The sequence below is a fragment of the Oncorhynchus mykiss genome, chromosome 2, assembly GCF_057628025.1.
Source record: "Oncorhynchus mykiss isolate SJ-2025 chromosome 2, ASM5762802v1, whole genome shotgun sequence".
In the NCBI taxonomy this organism is placed as follows: Eukaryota; Metazoa; Chordata; class Actinopteri; order Salmoniformes; family Salmonidae; genus Oncorhynchus; species Oncorhynchus mykiss.
In genome coordinates, this window is record NC_143023.1 from 50,901,196 (window position 1) to 50,916,509 (window position 15,314).

Consider the following 15,314-nt stretch of genomic DNA (forward strand, 5'->3'; position numbering starts at 1 on the left):
CTCCATGCCACATAGGGATGTTGTGTGCTGCTCCATGCTAGATAGGGCTGTGTTGTGTGCTGCTCCATGCTAGATAGGGCTGTGTTTGGTGCTGCTCCATGCTTAGTTCAGTGTTGTGTACTGCTCAATTCTACATAGGGCTGTGTTGTGTACTGCTCCATGCTAGATTGGGCTGTGTTGTGTTCTGCTCCATGCTAGATAGGGCTGTTGTGTACTGCTCCATGCTAGATAGGGCTGCTGTGTGCTGCTCCATGCTAGATAGGGCTGTTGTGTGCTGCTCCATGCTAGATAGGGCTGCTGGGTACTGCTCCATGCTAGATAGGGCTGTTGGGTACTGCTCCATGCTAGATAGGGCTGTGTTGTGTACTGCTCCATGCTAGTTTGGGCTGTGTTGTGTGCTGCTCCATGCTAGATAGGGCTGTTGTGTACTGCTCCATGCTAGATAGGACTGTTGTGTACTGCTCCATGCTTAGGGCTGTGTTGTGTGCTGCTCCATGCTAGATAGGGCTGGTGAGTGCTGCTCCATGCTAGAAAGGGCTGCTGTGTACTGCACCATGCTAGATAGGGCTGGTGTTGTGTGCTGCTCCATGCTAGATAGGGCTGCTGGGTACTGCTCCATGCTAGATAGGGCTGTTGGGTACTGCTCCATGGTAGATTGGGCTGTTGTGTACTGCTCCATGCTAGATAGGGCTGGTGTTGTGTGCTGCTCCATGCTTAGGGATGTGTTGTGTGCTGCTCCATGCTAGATAGGGCTGGTGTGTGCTGCTCCATGCTACATAGGGCTGTGTTGTGTACTGCTCCATGCTACATAGGGCTGTGTTGTGTGGTGCTCCATGCTAGTTAGGGCTGTTGTGTACTGCTCCATGCTTAGGGCTGTGTTTGCTGCGCCATGCTAGATAGGGCTGGTGTTGTGTGCTGCTCCATGCTTAGGGATGTGTTGTGTGCTGCTCCATGCTAGATAGGGCTGGTGAGTGCTGCTCCATGCTAGATAGGGCTGCTGTGTACTGCTCCATGCTAGATAGGGTTGTGTTGTTTGCTGCTCCATGCTAGATAGGGCTGGTGTTGTGTTCTGCTCCATGCTTAGGGCTGTGTTGTGTGCTGTTCCATGCTAGATAGGGCTGTTGTATGCTGCTCCATGCTACATAGGGCTGTGTTGTGTACTGCTCCATGCTACATAGGGCTGTGTTGTGTGCTGCTCCATGCTAGTTAGGGCTGTTGTGTACTGCTCCATGCTTAGGGCTGTGTTTGCTGCGCCATGCTAGATAGGGCTGGTGTTGTGTGCTGCTCCATGTTTAGGGATGTGTTGTGTGCTGCTCCATGCTAGATAGGGCTGGTGAGTGCTGCTCCATGCTAGATAGGGCTGCTGGGTACTGATCCATGCTAGATAGGGCTGTTGGGTACTGCTCCATGCTAGATTGGGCTGTGTTGTGTGCTGCTCCATGCTAGATAGGGCTGTTGTGTACTACTCCATGCTAGATAGGGCTGTGTTGTGTACTGCTCCATGCTTAGGGCTGTGTTGTGTGCTGCTCCATGCTAGATAGGGCTTTTGTGTACTGCTCCATGCTACATAGGGCTGTGTTGTGTGCTGCTCCATGCTAGATAGGGCTGTTGTGTACTGCTCCATGCTAGATAGGTCTGTTGTGTACTGTTCCATGCTAGATAGGGCTGTTGTGTACTGCTCCATGCTAGATAGGGCTGTTGTGTGCTGCTCCATGCTAGATAGGGCTGTTGTGTGCTTCTCCATGCTAGATAGGGCTGTTGTGTACTGCTCCATGATAGATAGGGCTGTTGGGTACTGCTCCATGCTAGATAGGGCTGTTGTGTACTGCTTGCTCCATGCTAGATAGGGCTGGTGTTGTGTGCTGCTCCATGCTTAGGGATGTGTTGTGTGTTGCTCCATGCTTAGGGATGTGTTGTGTGCTGCTTCATGCTAGATAGGGCTGGTGTGTGCTGCTCCATGCCACATAGGGATGTTGTGTGCTGCTCCATGCTAGATAGGGCTGTGTTGTGTGCTGCTCCATGCTAGATAGGGCTGTGTTTGGTGCTGCTCCATGCTTAGTTCAGTGTTGTGTACTGCTCAATTCTACATAGGGCTGTGTTGTGTACTGCTCCATGCTAGATTGGGCTGTGTTGTGTTCTGCTCCATGCTAGATAGGGCTGTTGTGTACTGCTCCATGCTAGATAGGGCTGCTGTGTGCTGCTCCATGCTAGATAGGGCTGTTGTGTGCTGCTCCATGCTAGATAGGGCTGCTGGGTACTGCTCCATGCTAGATAGGGCTGTTGGGTACTGCTCCATGCTAGATAGGGCTGTGTTGTGTACTGCTCCATGCTAGTTTGGGCTGTGTTGTGTGCTGCTCCATGCTAGATAGGGCTGTTGTGTACTGCTCCATGCTAGATAGGACTGTTGTGTACTGCTCCATGCTTAGGGCTGTGTTGTGTGCTGCTCCATGCTAGATAGGGCTGGTGAGTGCTGCTCCATGCTAGAAAGGGCTGCTGTGTACTGCACCATGCTAGATAGGGCTGGTGTTGTGTGCTGCTCCATGCTAGATAGGGCTGCTGGGTACTGCTCCATGCTAGATAGGGCTGTTGGGTACTGCTCCATGGTAGATTGGGCTGTTGTGTACTGCTCCATGCTAGATAGGGCTGGTGTTGTGTGCTGCTCCATGCTTAGGGATGTGTTGTGTGCTGCTCCATGCTAGATAGGGCTGGTGTGTGCTGCTCCATGCTACATAGGGCTGTGTTGTGTACTGCTCCATGCTACATAGGGCTGTGTTGTGTGCTGCTCCATGCTAGTTAGGGCTGTTGTGTACTGCTCCATGCTTAGGGCTGTGTTTGCTGCGCCATGCTAGATAGGGCTGGTGTTGTGTGCTGCTCCATGCTTAGGGATGTGTTGTGTGCTGCTCCATGCTAGATAGGGCTGGTGAGTGCTGCTCCATGCTAGATAGGGCTGCTGTGTACTGCTCCATGCTAGATAGGGTTGTGTTGTTTGCTGCTCCATGCTAGATAGGGCTGGTGTTGTGTTCTGCTCCATGCTTAGGGCTGTGTTGTGTGCTGTTCCATGCTAGATAGGGCTGTTGTATGCTGCTCCATGCTAGATAGGGCTGTGTTTGGTGCTGCTCCATGCTTAGTTCAGTGTTGTGTACTGCTCAATTCTACATAGGGCTGTGTTGTGTACTGCTCCATGCTAGATTGGGCTGTGTTGTGTTCTGCTCCATGCTAGATAGGGCTGTTGTGTACTGCTCCATGCTAGATAGGGCTGATGTGTGCTGCTCCATGCTAGATAGGGCTGTTGTGTGCTGCTCCATGCTAGATAGGGCTGCTGGGTACTGCTCCATGCTAGATAGGGCTGTTGGGTACTGCTCCATGCTAGATAGGGCTGTGTTGTGTACTGCTCCATGCTAGTTTGGGCTGTGTTGTGTGCTGCTCCATGCTAGATAGGGCTGTTGTGTACTGCTCCATGCTAGATAGGACTGTTGTGTACTGCTCCATGCTTAGGGCTGTGTTGTGTGCTGCTCCATGCTAGATAGGGCTGGTGAGTGCTGCTCCATGCTAGAAAGGGCTGCTGTGTACTGCACCATGCTAGATAGGGCTGGTGTTGTGTGCTGCTCCATGCTAGATAGGGCTGCTGGGTACTGCTCCATGCTAGATAGGGCTGTTGGGTACTGCTCCATGGTAGATTGGGCTGTTGTGTACTGCTCCATGCTAGATAGGGCTGGTGTTGTGTGCTGCTCCATGCTTAGGGATGTGTTGTGTGCTGCTCCATGCTAGATAGGGCTGGTGTGTGCTGCTCCATGCTACATAGGGCTGTGTTGTGTGCTGCTCCATGCTTAGGGATGTGTTGTGTGCTGCTCCATGCTAGATAGGGCTGGTGTGTGCTGCTCCATGCTACATAGGGCTGTGTTGTGTACTGCTCCATGCTACATAGGGCTGTGTTTTCTGCGCCATGCTAGATAGGGCTGGTGTTGTGTGCTGCTCCATGCTTAGGGATGTGTTGTGTGCTGCTCCATGCTAGATAGGGCTGGTGAGTGCTGCTCCATGCTAGATAGGGCTGCTGTGTACTGCTCCATGCTAGATAGGGTTGTGTTGTTTGCTGCTCCATGCTAGATAGGGCTGGTGTTGTGTTCTGCTCCATGCTTAGGGCTGTGTTGTGTGCTGTTCCATGCTAGATAGGGCTGTTGTATGCTGCTCCATGCTAGATAGGGCTGTGTTGTGTGCTGCTCCATGCTAGATAGGGCTGTTGTTTGCTGCTCCATGCTAGATAGGGCTGCTGTGTACTGCTCCATGCTAGATAGGGTTGTGTTGTTTGCTGCTCCATGCTAGATAGGGCTGGTGTTGTGTTCTGCTCCATGCTTAGGGCTGTGTTGTGTGCTGTTCCATGCTAGATAGGGCTGTTGTATGCTGCTCCATGCTAGATAGGGCTGTGTTGTGTGCTGCTCCATGCTAGATAGGGCTGTTGTTTGCTGCTCCATGCTAGATAGGGCTGTTGTGTGCTGCTCCATGCTAGATAGGGCTGTTGTGTGCTGCTCCATGCTAGATAGGGCTATGTTTTGTACTGCTCCATGCTAGATAGGGCTGTTGCTGTGTGCTGCTCCATGCTAGATAGGGCTGGTGTTGTGTTCTGCTCCATGCTTAGGGTTGTGTTGTGTGCTGCTCCATGCTAGATAGGGCTGTTTTGTGCTGCTCCATGCTAGATAGGGCTGTTGTGTGCTGCTCCATGCTAGATAGGGCTGTTGTTTGCTGCTCCATGCTAGATAGGGCTGGTGTTGTGTTCTGCTCCATGCTTAGGGCTGTGTTGTGTGCTGCTCCATGCTAGATAGGGCTGTTGTGTGCTGCTCCATGCTAGATAGGGCTGTGTTGTGTGCTGCTCCATGCTAGATATGGCTGTTGTGTGCTGCTCCATGCTAGATAGTGCTGTGCTGTGTGCTGCTCCATGCTTATGGCTGTGTTGTGTGCTGCTCCATGATAGATATGGCTTTTGTGTGCTGCTCCATGCTTAGGGCTGTGTTGTTTGCTGCGCCATGCTAGATAGGGCTGGTGTTGTGTGCTGCTCCATGCTTAGGGATGTGTTGTGTGCTGCTCCATGCTAGATAGGGCTGGTGAGTGCTGCTCCATGCTAGATAGGGCTGCTGTGTACTGCTCCATGCTAGATAGGGCTGTTGTGTGCTGCTCCATGCTAGATGGGGCTGTTTTGTGCTGCTCCATGCTAGATAGGGCTGCTGGGTACTGCTCCATGCTAGATAGGGCTGTTGGGTACTGCTCCATGCTAGATTGAGCTGTTGTGTACTGCTCCATGCAAGATAGGGCTGGTGTTGTGTGCTGCTCCATGCTTAGGGATGTATTGTGTGCTGCTCCATGCTAGATAGGGCTGGTGTTTGCTGCTCCATGCTACATAGGGCTGTGTTGTGTACTGCTCCATGCTACATAGGGCTGTGTTGTGTGCTGCTCCATGCTAGTTAGGGCTGTTGTGTACTGCTCCATGCTTAGGGCTGTGTTTGCTGCGCCATGCTAGATAGGGCTGGTGTTGTGTGCTGCTCCATGCTTAGGGATGTGTTGTGTGCTGCTCCATGCTAGATAGGGCTGCTGGGTACTGCTCCATGCTAGATAGGGTTGTGTTGTTTGCTGCACCATGCTTAGGGCTGGTGTTGTGTGCTGCTCCATGCTAGATAGGGCTGCTGTGTACTGCTCCATGCTAGATAGGGCTGTGTTGTGTGCTGCTCCATGCTTAAGGTTGTGTGCTGCTCCATGCTAGATAGGGCTGATGGGTACTGCTCCATGCTAGATAGGGCTGTTGGGTACTGCTCCATGCTTAGGGTTGTGTTGTGTGCTGTTCCATGCTAGATAGGGCTGTGTTGTGTGCTGCTCCATGCTAGATAGGGCTGGTGTTGTGTGCTGCTCCATGCTAGATAGAGCTGTTGTGTGCTGCTCCATGCTAGATAGGGCTGTTGTGTGCTGCTCCATGCTAGATAGGGCTGTGTTGTGTACTGCTCCATGCTAGATAGGGCTCTTGTGTACTGCTCCATGCTTAGGGCTGTGTTGTGTGCTGCTCCATGCTTGATAGGGCTGGTGTTGTGTGCTGCTCAATGCTTAGGGCTGTGTTGTGTGCTGCTCCATGCTAGATAGGGCTGTTGTGTGCTGCTCCGTGCTAGATAAGGCTGTTGTTTGCTGCTCCGTGCTAGATAGGGCTGTTGTGTGCTGCTCCGTGCTAGATAGGGCTGTTGTGTGCTGCTCCATGCTAGATAGGGCTGTTGTGTGCTGCTCCATGCTAGATATTGCTGTGTTGTGTGCTGCTCCATGCTAGATAGTGCTGTGTTGTGTGCTGCTCCATGCTAGATAGGGCTGTGTTGTGTATGCTGTAGCAGGGTGCTGTCAGTCCGGGACAGGCTGTTTTATGCTGAATGTATGTCCTACGGTACACCGTGCTTTGTGAGCTAGCATAGTGCTGCTATATGCTCTGTACTTACTCGTGATCAGCGGGCAGGGTGCAGTCAGTGGGCACGTTCGAGCGGATCCCTTTTTTCAAGTCGTTGGTCACCGCCTTTCAAAGTGTGTTGCATTCTAGGGCAAAAAGTTGTCCAACTGTTTGAACTTAACACAAATAATGTGTTCAAAAGTTCATGAGGTTTTGACTGCATGTAACGGATGTGAAACGGCTAGCTTAGTTAGCGGTTCCCGCTACATAGCGTTTCAATCGGTGACGTCACTTGCTCTGAGACCTTGAAGTAGTAGTTCCCCTTGCTCTGCAAGTGCCGCGGCTTTTGTGGAGCGATGGGTAACGATGCTTCGTGGGTGACTGTTGTTGATGTGTGCAGAGGGTCCCTGGTTCGCGCCCGGGTATAGGTGAGGGGACGGTCTAAAGTTATACTGTTACATGCTGCAATTGTCTGCATTTGCTCTTCACTAACTTAATTCTGCAACCATCGCCTACGTTGTGTCTCTATTGTCAACCGTTAGGGTGTTTTTGTTTGACCCATGCAAACGTGACCAAAGACATGACTGAAACTGGAGCTTTGCATTCTGCAGTCATTTATGTGAACACTCAAACACGCCCGGTGCCTCAGCGCAGGGCTGGGCAGGGCTGTTCTCTCATGGCAGTGTGCCAGCTCTAGGTCTGCTGCTCTGTTCTCCACCTCTCAGTTCCACCTCTCCCTCCCAGCTCCCTCTCAGCTCCCAGGGCCCCACACAGCAACCATTGTTCCCCTAACCTGCTCTGTTTGTGCAGCCAGAGAGTACAGCGGAACTTCGCTGGGGAGAGCAGGGTCAGGTGTGTGTGTGATTGTGTGTGTGGAGAAAAATAATGTGCTGACTGATCATCTCTTTCTTCCTCTCTCCATGGTCTTCTATTTATCTCCCTTTCCCTCTCTCTTTTTCTCTCTTCCTCCCTCCATCCTCTCCTGCCCCCTCCCTCTCTCTCTCTCTAGCAGGCTGAAGTAGGTGAGGAGTGTCCCAAGCCTACAGACCTGAAGATCAAGACAGAGAAGACCCAACCTGTGTCTCCCCCTCCACTCTGCACAGACACAGACACAGACACAACAACAGACGACTCCTCCCTCCCCCCGGAGGACCAGACGGAACCTGTCGACCTGTCACTCGGCAAGCCTCGCTCCTCCCTGCCCGTCTCTACGCCGACAGCCAACCCCGTCCCGAGTTCCGTGGCGATGCCCACGCTGTCGGCAACCCCCATCCCTACGGTAACCTTTCTAGACACCATGGTAACCACGCCAGTTATTAAGCCAGTCGGCTCGTTAGCTAGCTCCTCTTTTGGAATGATGGGTAGAAGCGTCTGTTGGCTGAAAAGTGAAACCACTCACACATATTAGGGCCTGCCAAAAATGTGGAAGACAGGTTCCTATGTCTTATGTAGTAAATGTTAGTTTACAATGTTTTTATTGAAAGGCTTTGTCTTTCAGTTTAACAATCTAATACAGTACTCCCATGCTTGACACAATGTCTGTGTCCAAAATGGTCCCCTATTCTCCTTTCTGGTTAAAAGCATTGTACTGTGAATACAGTGCCATTTCAGATAGTCTTGCTCCTCTACATCTATACCCACACTATCCCCTCCTCTCCTCTTCTCCACCCATTCATCCCTCCCTCCTCCAGATGCTCTCCCCCGGGTCCATCCTAGCGTCCACCCAGGGGGCAGGCGGTCAGCAGATCCTGCATGTCATCCACACCATCCCGTCGGTTAACATGCCCAGTAAGATGGGCCAGCTGCAGACCATCCCCGTGGTGGTCCAGTCTCTGCCCGTAGTCTACACCACCATTCCCACGGACGGGGTGGCCACCGCTGCCATCACGGTCCCGCTCATCGGGAGCGACGGGCGCTCGGAGGGATCCGGTGAGTCCGATGCAGGGAGGATGGTGCTGTTGTTGAGATGGGGCTTTGAGGTTTTTGTTATAGATTGAAGTCGGTTAGCATACGCTCTTGTCCATTGAAGTGATGAGGCTGAAACAATCACAATACGAACGTCAGAAGTACAACCTTCTAAAATAATGTTTGAAATAAAAAGCGTCAAAGTTAAACAGATAATTCACCCAAATTACCTATTAGCATTTTTGCGCTTCATTTTCGAAACATCTATAAGTAACTTAATTGAGTGAAACAATCCATTTTGAGATACTAAAGGATTATTTGGAAATGAAGCGTGGAAATGCTAATATAGGTACCATTAACTTGCATTGGATTTGTGCCAACAATGCAAAAATGTTGCATTTGGAACAATGGTTAGGTGAACAAAACCAAAGCATGGATTGCTGTCATACTTTCTCCATAAAGTGCTTACAGTGTAAGGAAATCTATTTGTCCTTTTGTAATTTGGGTGAACTATCCCTTTAATAGAGAAACGATAATAGAGTTCTCTCTGGTCACATCTATCCTCCTCTTCTCTAGCAGGAAGAAGTAGGTGATTTCTCTCACTTACACGCCGTTCCTCATCTTCCTCACTTTATCGCACAATCGGGTGTCACTTGACCTCCTGAACGGTTTTCTCGCAAGCAATACATCTCTCCTGGGTCTCTTCAATGTTAACTCTCTTCAAAACAATCTCACTCTGACATACAAGCTCTTTCTCACAGACACATGCAACTGTTGTATCTCACTGTCATGCACATTCTCATTCTCTTTTTCCTCTCTTTCAGTTATAATATCTCTTTGTTTCTCATTCACCCCGTCACGATATCTCACACGTGACCCGTCCCTAACTGTCTTCATAAGGACGCATGTCCCTGCACACGCACGTACACACACACACACACACACACACACACTAAAAACATATGGCAAATAGAAATCCAATATGGATGGTGTTAAGAGATGCACCACCTTTCAGAAGTTTGCGGTCACTTAGAAATGTCCTTGTTTTTGAAAGAAAAGCACATTTTTAGTCCATTAAAATAACATCAAATTGATCAGAAATACAGTGTAGACATTCTTAATGTTGTAAATGACTATGCTGGTGACACTGACAGTGATTTATTTAGAATTCAAGACACACTTAACTGGCATGGCTACCACAGCATTCTGCAGCGATACGCCATCCCATCTGGTTTACGCTTAGTGGGACTATCATTTGTTTATCAACAGGGAAATGACCCAACACACCTCCAGGCTTTGTAAGGACTATTTGACCAAAAGGGAGCGTGATTGAGTGCTGCATCAGATGACCCTGGCCTCCACAATCACCTGACCTCAACCCAATTGAGATGGTTTGGGATGAGTTCAACCGCAGAGTGAAGGAAAAGCAGCCAACAAGTGCTCAGCATATGTGGGAACTCCTTCAAGACTGTTGGAAAAGCATTCCAGGTGAAGCTGGTTGAGAGAATGCCAAGAGTGTGCAAAGCTGTCATCAAGGCAAAGGCTGGCTACTTTGAAGAATTTAAAATAAAACATATATTTTGATTTGTTTAACACTTCTTTGGTTACTACAAGATTCAATATGTGTTATTTCATAGTTTTGATGTCTTCACTATTATTCTACAATGTAGAAAACCCTTGAATGAGTAGGTGAGTCCTTGGACTTGCGCTGTATATACAGTGGGGCAAAAAAGTATTTAGTCAGCCACCAATTGTGCAAGTTCTCCCACTTAAAAAGATGAGAGGCCTGTAATTTTCATCATAGGTACACTTCAACTATGACAGACAAAATGAGAAACAAGATTTCTGGCTCTCACAGACCTGTAACTTCTTCTTTAAGAGGCTCCTCTGTCCTCCACTCGTTTTTTTTCTAATTTTGTCTGTCATAGTTGAAGTGTACCTATGATGAAAATTACAGACCTCTCATCTTTTTAAGTGGGAGAACTTGCACAATTGGTGGCTGACTAAATACTTTTTTGCCCCACTGTATACACTGCATTCGGAAAGATCTTGTTACGTTACAGCCTTTTTCTAAAATCGATTTAAAAAAAATCTTATCAATCTAAAAAATAAAAAATAATGTTTCTACAACTTGATTGGAGTCCACCTGTGGTAAATTAAATTGATTGGACATGATTTGGAAAGGTACACACCTGTCTATATAAGGTCCCACAGTTGACAGTGCACGTCAGAGCCATGAGGTCAAGCCATGAGGTCAAAGGAATTGTCCGTAGAGCTACGAGACAGGATTGTGTCGAAGCACAGATCTGGGGAAGGTACCAAAAAATGTCAGCAGCATTGAAGGTCCCCAAGAACATAGTGGCCTCTATTCTTCTTAAATGGAAATAGTTTGAAATCACCAAGACTCTTCTAGAGCTGGCCACCAGGCCAATCTGAACTCTTTGGCCTGAATGCCAAGCGTCACGTCTGAAGGAAACTTGACACCATCCCTACGGTGAAGCATGGTGGTGGCAGCATCTTGTTGTGGGAATGTTTTTCAGCGGCAGGGACTGGGAGACTAGTCAGGGTTGAGGGAAATACGAACGGAGCAAAGTACAGAGAGATCCTTGATGAAAACCTGCTCCAGAGCGCTCAGGACCTCAGGCTGGGGCAAAGGTTCACCTTCCAACAGGACAACGACCCTAAGCACACAGCTAAGACAATGCAGGTGTGGCTTCGGGACAAGTCTCTGAATGCCCTTGAGTCGCCCAGCCAGAGCTTGGACTTGAACCTGATCGAACATCTCTGGAGAGACCTGAAAATATCTGTGCAGCGACGCTCCCCCTCCAACCTGACAGAGCTTGAGAGGATCTGCAGAGAAGAATGGGAGAAACTCCCCAAATACAGGGTCTGAATACTTTCCCTCTCTGTGTGTGTGTGTGTGTGTGTGTGTGTGTGTGTGTGTGTGTGTGTGTGTGTGTGTGTGTGTGTGTGTGTGTGTGTGTGTGTGTGTGTGTGTGTGTGTGTGTGTGTGTGTGTGTGTGTGTGTGTGTGTGTAAACACACACAAGTAAACATGCATTGCATATACAGACTGAAATATGTATATTTTTCTATATATATATTTTTAGTTATTTAACGTTATTTAACTAGGCAAGTCAGTTAAGAACAAATGTTTATTTACAATGATGGCCTACACCGGAAAAACACTGACGACGCTGGGCCAATTGTGCGCCGCCCTATGGGACTCCCAATCACGGCCGGATGTAATACAATTTATCAGGAAAGCTCTCAGTATAGCACAGTATATCTCTTCCTGAGAGGAGTCAGGAAGTGTGTCCCTAATGGCATCCTATTTCCTATGTAGTTCACTATAGGGCTCTGGTAGGGCCTATAGGGCTATAGAGCTCTGGTCAAAAGTAGTGCACTATATAGGAAATAGGGTGCCTTTTGGGACAAAGCCTGAGACCATAGTCATCTGTTCTTTCCCCCCAAAAAATAATACTTGTATTTTTCCAAATATAGACATATCCTATGTGTTTTAATCAAATCAACTATATGCACTGAGGTTGCCTGATGCTGTTTGATAAAATAATGTTGACACAAATGACTAGAGTGTGTCCGATTGCTATTGATTTGATTGTGCCGGGCTCAGACTTGCTGCGCTTTGTAATAAAGACAAACAATGACAGCGATGACTGTGTGACCTGCACCCGTTGTCTCTCTCTCCTCCCTGCTGCAGCGACCACCATGGTCTGTGACCATCAACAGTGTTTATTACGCTGTCCGTGCTGAAGCTGCTGCATAATGACAGCCATATCTGACTGGAAAGTGGATAGGGCCTGACCTACAGCATATTATAATCACATCAATAAACGTGTTATAATAAACTCAGAACACCGTCATTTACAAGCGTACCAGAGTGTCTTTTTTTTGTCAATTTGCATTGTTTCGTGAACAGTTTATTGTTAACACTAATTATTCAAGGGTCGCTTAGTTATTTTATTTTAAAACTAAAATGCTTGATTGCATTTCAAATCATGGGTTACTCTATGCTGTGTGATGACATGAACGAATGACTGACAGATACAGTAGCCTATATCAGCATTGAACTACAAGACCTAAGTAAGTTACGGTATTAAGGCTAAACAGGATGCTCTCTTTGGCCAACAGCTCGATGGTGGTTATACAAGGCTGTTATGGGCTACTAATGATAACGACATGACTTATTATTATTATCATGGTGATCATAATAGTAATAATAACAATAAGAAGGAGATCAAGAAGTCAGAACAGTGTCAACAACACTAAATGAATTGTAAAGAGAGGCTGTTCTAATGAATAGAAAGTGGAAAGCTTTTTTTTTTTACAGCATAGCAAATGCAGATTGGTGCTCACAGAATCAGTAGGCTATCAAACACTTAAACTGGCAACAGAAGCAGGATGTATAAAGCCAGGCACCTTTAACAGCTGTTGATTTATAGACCTAATATAAGTTGGGGTTTCCTCTCTCCTCACTGTTCTTAAAGGGCTGTTTCCTCACCTCCTCCCTCTGCTGCTGCCTCCACCACATTGTTCCCAACACCAATATGCTGGTTAACTTTGATATTATTCACATAGCAACATGGTCTAAGAAAAGGCACCAATTCAACAGCGCTGACAGATGTTTCGGGAACCGGGCACAGCGACCACTATCAAATGTGGGAGAAAGAGCATTTGTTATAAAAAAAAATGTCCCTAACTATATACAATTTCAGTAGCACATGCCGACATGTGACGGCTGCGTGGTCCCATGGTGTCCCATGGTGTTTATACTTGCGTACTATTGTTTGAACAGATGATCGTGGTTACCTTCAGCCGTTTGGAAATTGCCCCAAGGGTGAACCAGACTTGCGGAGGTCTACAATTGTTTTTCTGAGGTCTTGGCTGATTTTATTTAGATTTTCCCATGATGTCAAGCAAAGAGGCACTGAGTTTGAAGGCAGGCCTTGAAATACATCCACAGGTACACCTCCAATTGACTCAAATGATGTCAATTAGCCTATCAGAAGCTTCTAAAGCCATGACATCATTATCTGGAATTTTGTGAGCTGTTTAAAGGCACAGTCAACTTAGTGCATGTAAACTTCTGACCCAATGGAATTGTGATACAGTGAATTATAAGTGAAATAATATGTCTGTAAACAATTTTTGGAAAAAGGACTTGTGTCATTCACAAAGTAGATGTCCTACCCGACAAGCCAAAACTATAGTTTGTTAACAAGAAATTTGTGGAGTGGTTGAAAAACGAGTTTGAATGACTCCAACCTAAGTATATGTAAACCTCCGACTTCAACTGCAACTGCCCGATTGAGGGCATCCTTGTCTAATGCCCTGTCTCGCCCAGACTGGCCTACTGAGCCCCCCTACCACCTTGACCATATATGACGCCCCAGTATACAACATCTTCACACAGGTCAAAAACCTTTCCCCAAACATAAACACAGACATTAAACAGATACTCATGGTCCACTCTATCAAAAGCCTCTTGATCTAAAGAGACCAGTTCCAAAGTTCACATTAGAACCTCTCGACAAGTCCAACTTGTCCCTGTTTTAGAACAAGTTGTCTGTGATTGAGCGTCCCGGGACACAATATGTCTGGTCCTCCTATAGAGTCCAGATGGGATATTAGCGAGGACCTCTGTTAGCGAGGACCTTGGCAAATATATTGTTATCCGCACAGAGCAATGCCACAGGCCTCCAGCTCTTAAGGTCACACAAGTCCCCTTTTTTGGGCAGGAGAGTCAGAGCCGCCCGACAGCAGCTCATCAGCAACTCTCCTACCCCAACGCACTCACGCAACACGCAGAATAAATTCAGTCCAATTATTCACAATATCGACCCCTGGTGCACAGTTAGGGGACATCTGGATTACAGCCTCTGCCAGTTCATGGGACAACAGGGGAATTTCCATTTCATCCGTCTGTGCCAGAGCTTAGGGAGTTCTGCAAACAAAACCTGAGCACACATAGATCAAACAATTCTGCCCTATACAACTCTGCCCTATACAACCGCATCTCCCCCACCACAGAGGTCACCCCACCCCCCCACCCCCCCCCCCCCCCACCCATCAGACAGCCGTAGACAATGCATACCCTTGGTTTCACTGCTCTGTCTTACCAAACTAAAGAAGAAGGAGCTGGGAGGATAGGATGCCTGCCGAGGCCCTGGTGAAATAGACATGGTTATGTGGTCTGAAAAACCCACCGGGAGAATGGTAGCGCCCAACAGCCTATTGCTTTGATTCCTGGACAGGTAAAATCGATCAAGCCGGGCTGCACTCACCCTAGTTCCAAAGGCCTTCACCCATGTATACTGTCTTTTGTTGGAATATCTAGTTCTCCAAACATCCACTAGGTAAAACAAAAGGATCTGCCCCTTTTATTCAATTTTCGCCTAAAATGACATACCCAGAATCGAACTGCCTGTAGCTCAGGCCTGTATCTGCCTGAAAACCTGACGACAGTACACAAAACCACTAGCAACTTTACCAAAACAACTCTCCCCCCCCCCCCCCCCCCTTTTTTTTATCATCCGTAATAAACAGAAGCAAATTTGCAACTACCACCCTGGTTGAGGGGGTAGAAAGAGGGGAGATTGGCACCAACACACCCCGTACAAATATTCTGCTAGCAATGAGCCTACCCACCAAATGTTCTCTTTGCATGAACACAACCACAGCTTTGTTAATTCTGGAAGCGGAATGTATAAATTCAGCTCACACCTGTTTGCCGACCGCAAGCAGAACCTTACTTCCATTCTCAGGAACACACCTGAATCCATGCCGTAATGACAACGTCTCCTCCGCGCTAGGCTGTGAAGCCGTCGCGGACACCACGGCGTTCAAAGGAAACTAAAACTCTGTCCTCTTCCACCTTAACTTTGAAAATAAAACTAAAAACTGTGGGTACAGCTGAAACAAACCGTTCATTAACCCTCCACCATAGAAAACACTCAAACTCCAAAAAACTCCCAGCATGC

The 15,314-nt window shown here is 47.9% G+C and overlaps 2 protein-coding genes across 21 annotated transcripts in view; one reads left to right on the forward strand and one right to left on the reverse strand.

Moving 5' to 3' along the window:
- rbm41 (RNA binding motif protein 41) overlaps nucleotides 1–15,314 on the reverse strand; it is a 218,449-nt gene that overhangs the window by 180,888 nt on the left and 22,247 nt on the right. The window lies entirely within an intron of this gene.
- LOC110491126 (Krueppel-like factor 8) overlaps nucleotides 1–15,314 on the forward strand; it is a 161,890-nt gene that overhangs the window by 130,260 nt on the left and 16,316 nt on the right. For 3 of the 14 annotated variants that reach the window (XM_036950131.2, XM_090201590.1, XM_036950148.2), the window contains exons 3-4: nucleotides 7,419–7,709; nucleotides 8,101–8,338. In XM_036950131.2, the coding sequence (XP_036806026.1) occupies nucleotides 7,419–7,709; nucleotides 8,101–8,338 (529 nt within the window). Of the gene's footprint in view, nucleotides 1–3,541; nucleotides 7,262–7,418; nucleotides 7,710–8,100; nucleotides 8,339–15,314 lie in introns of those variants that run through there. The other 11 variants (XM_036950145.2, XM_090201609.1, XM_090201606.1 and 8 more) reach the window with 5 other exon arrangements.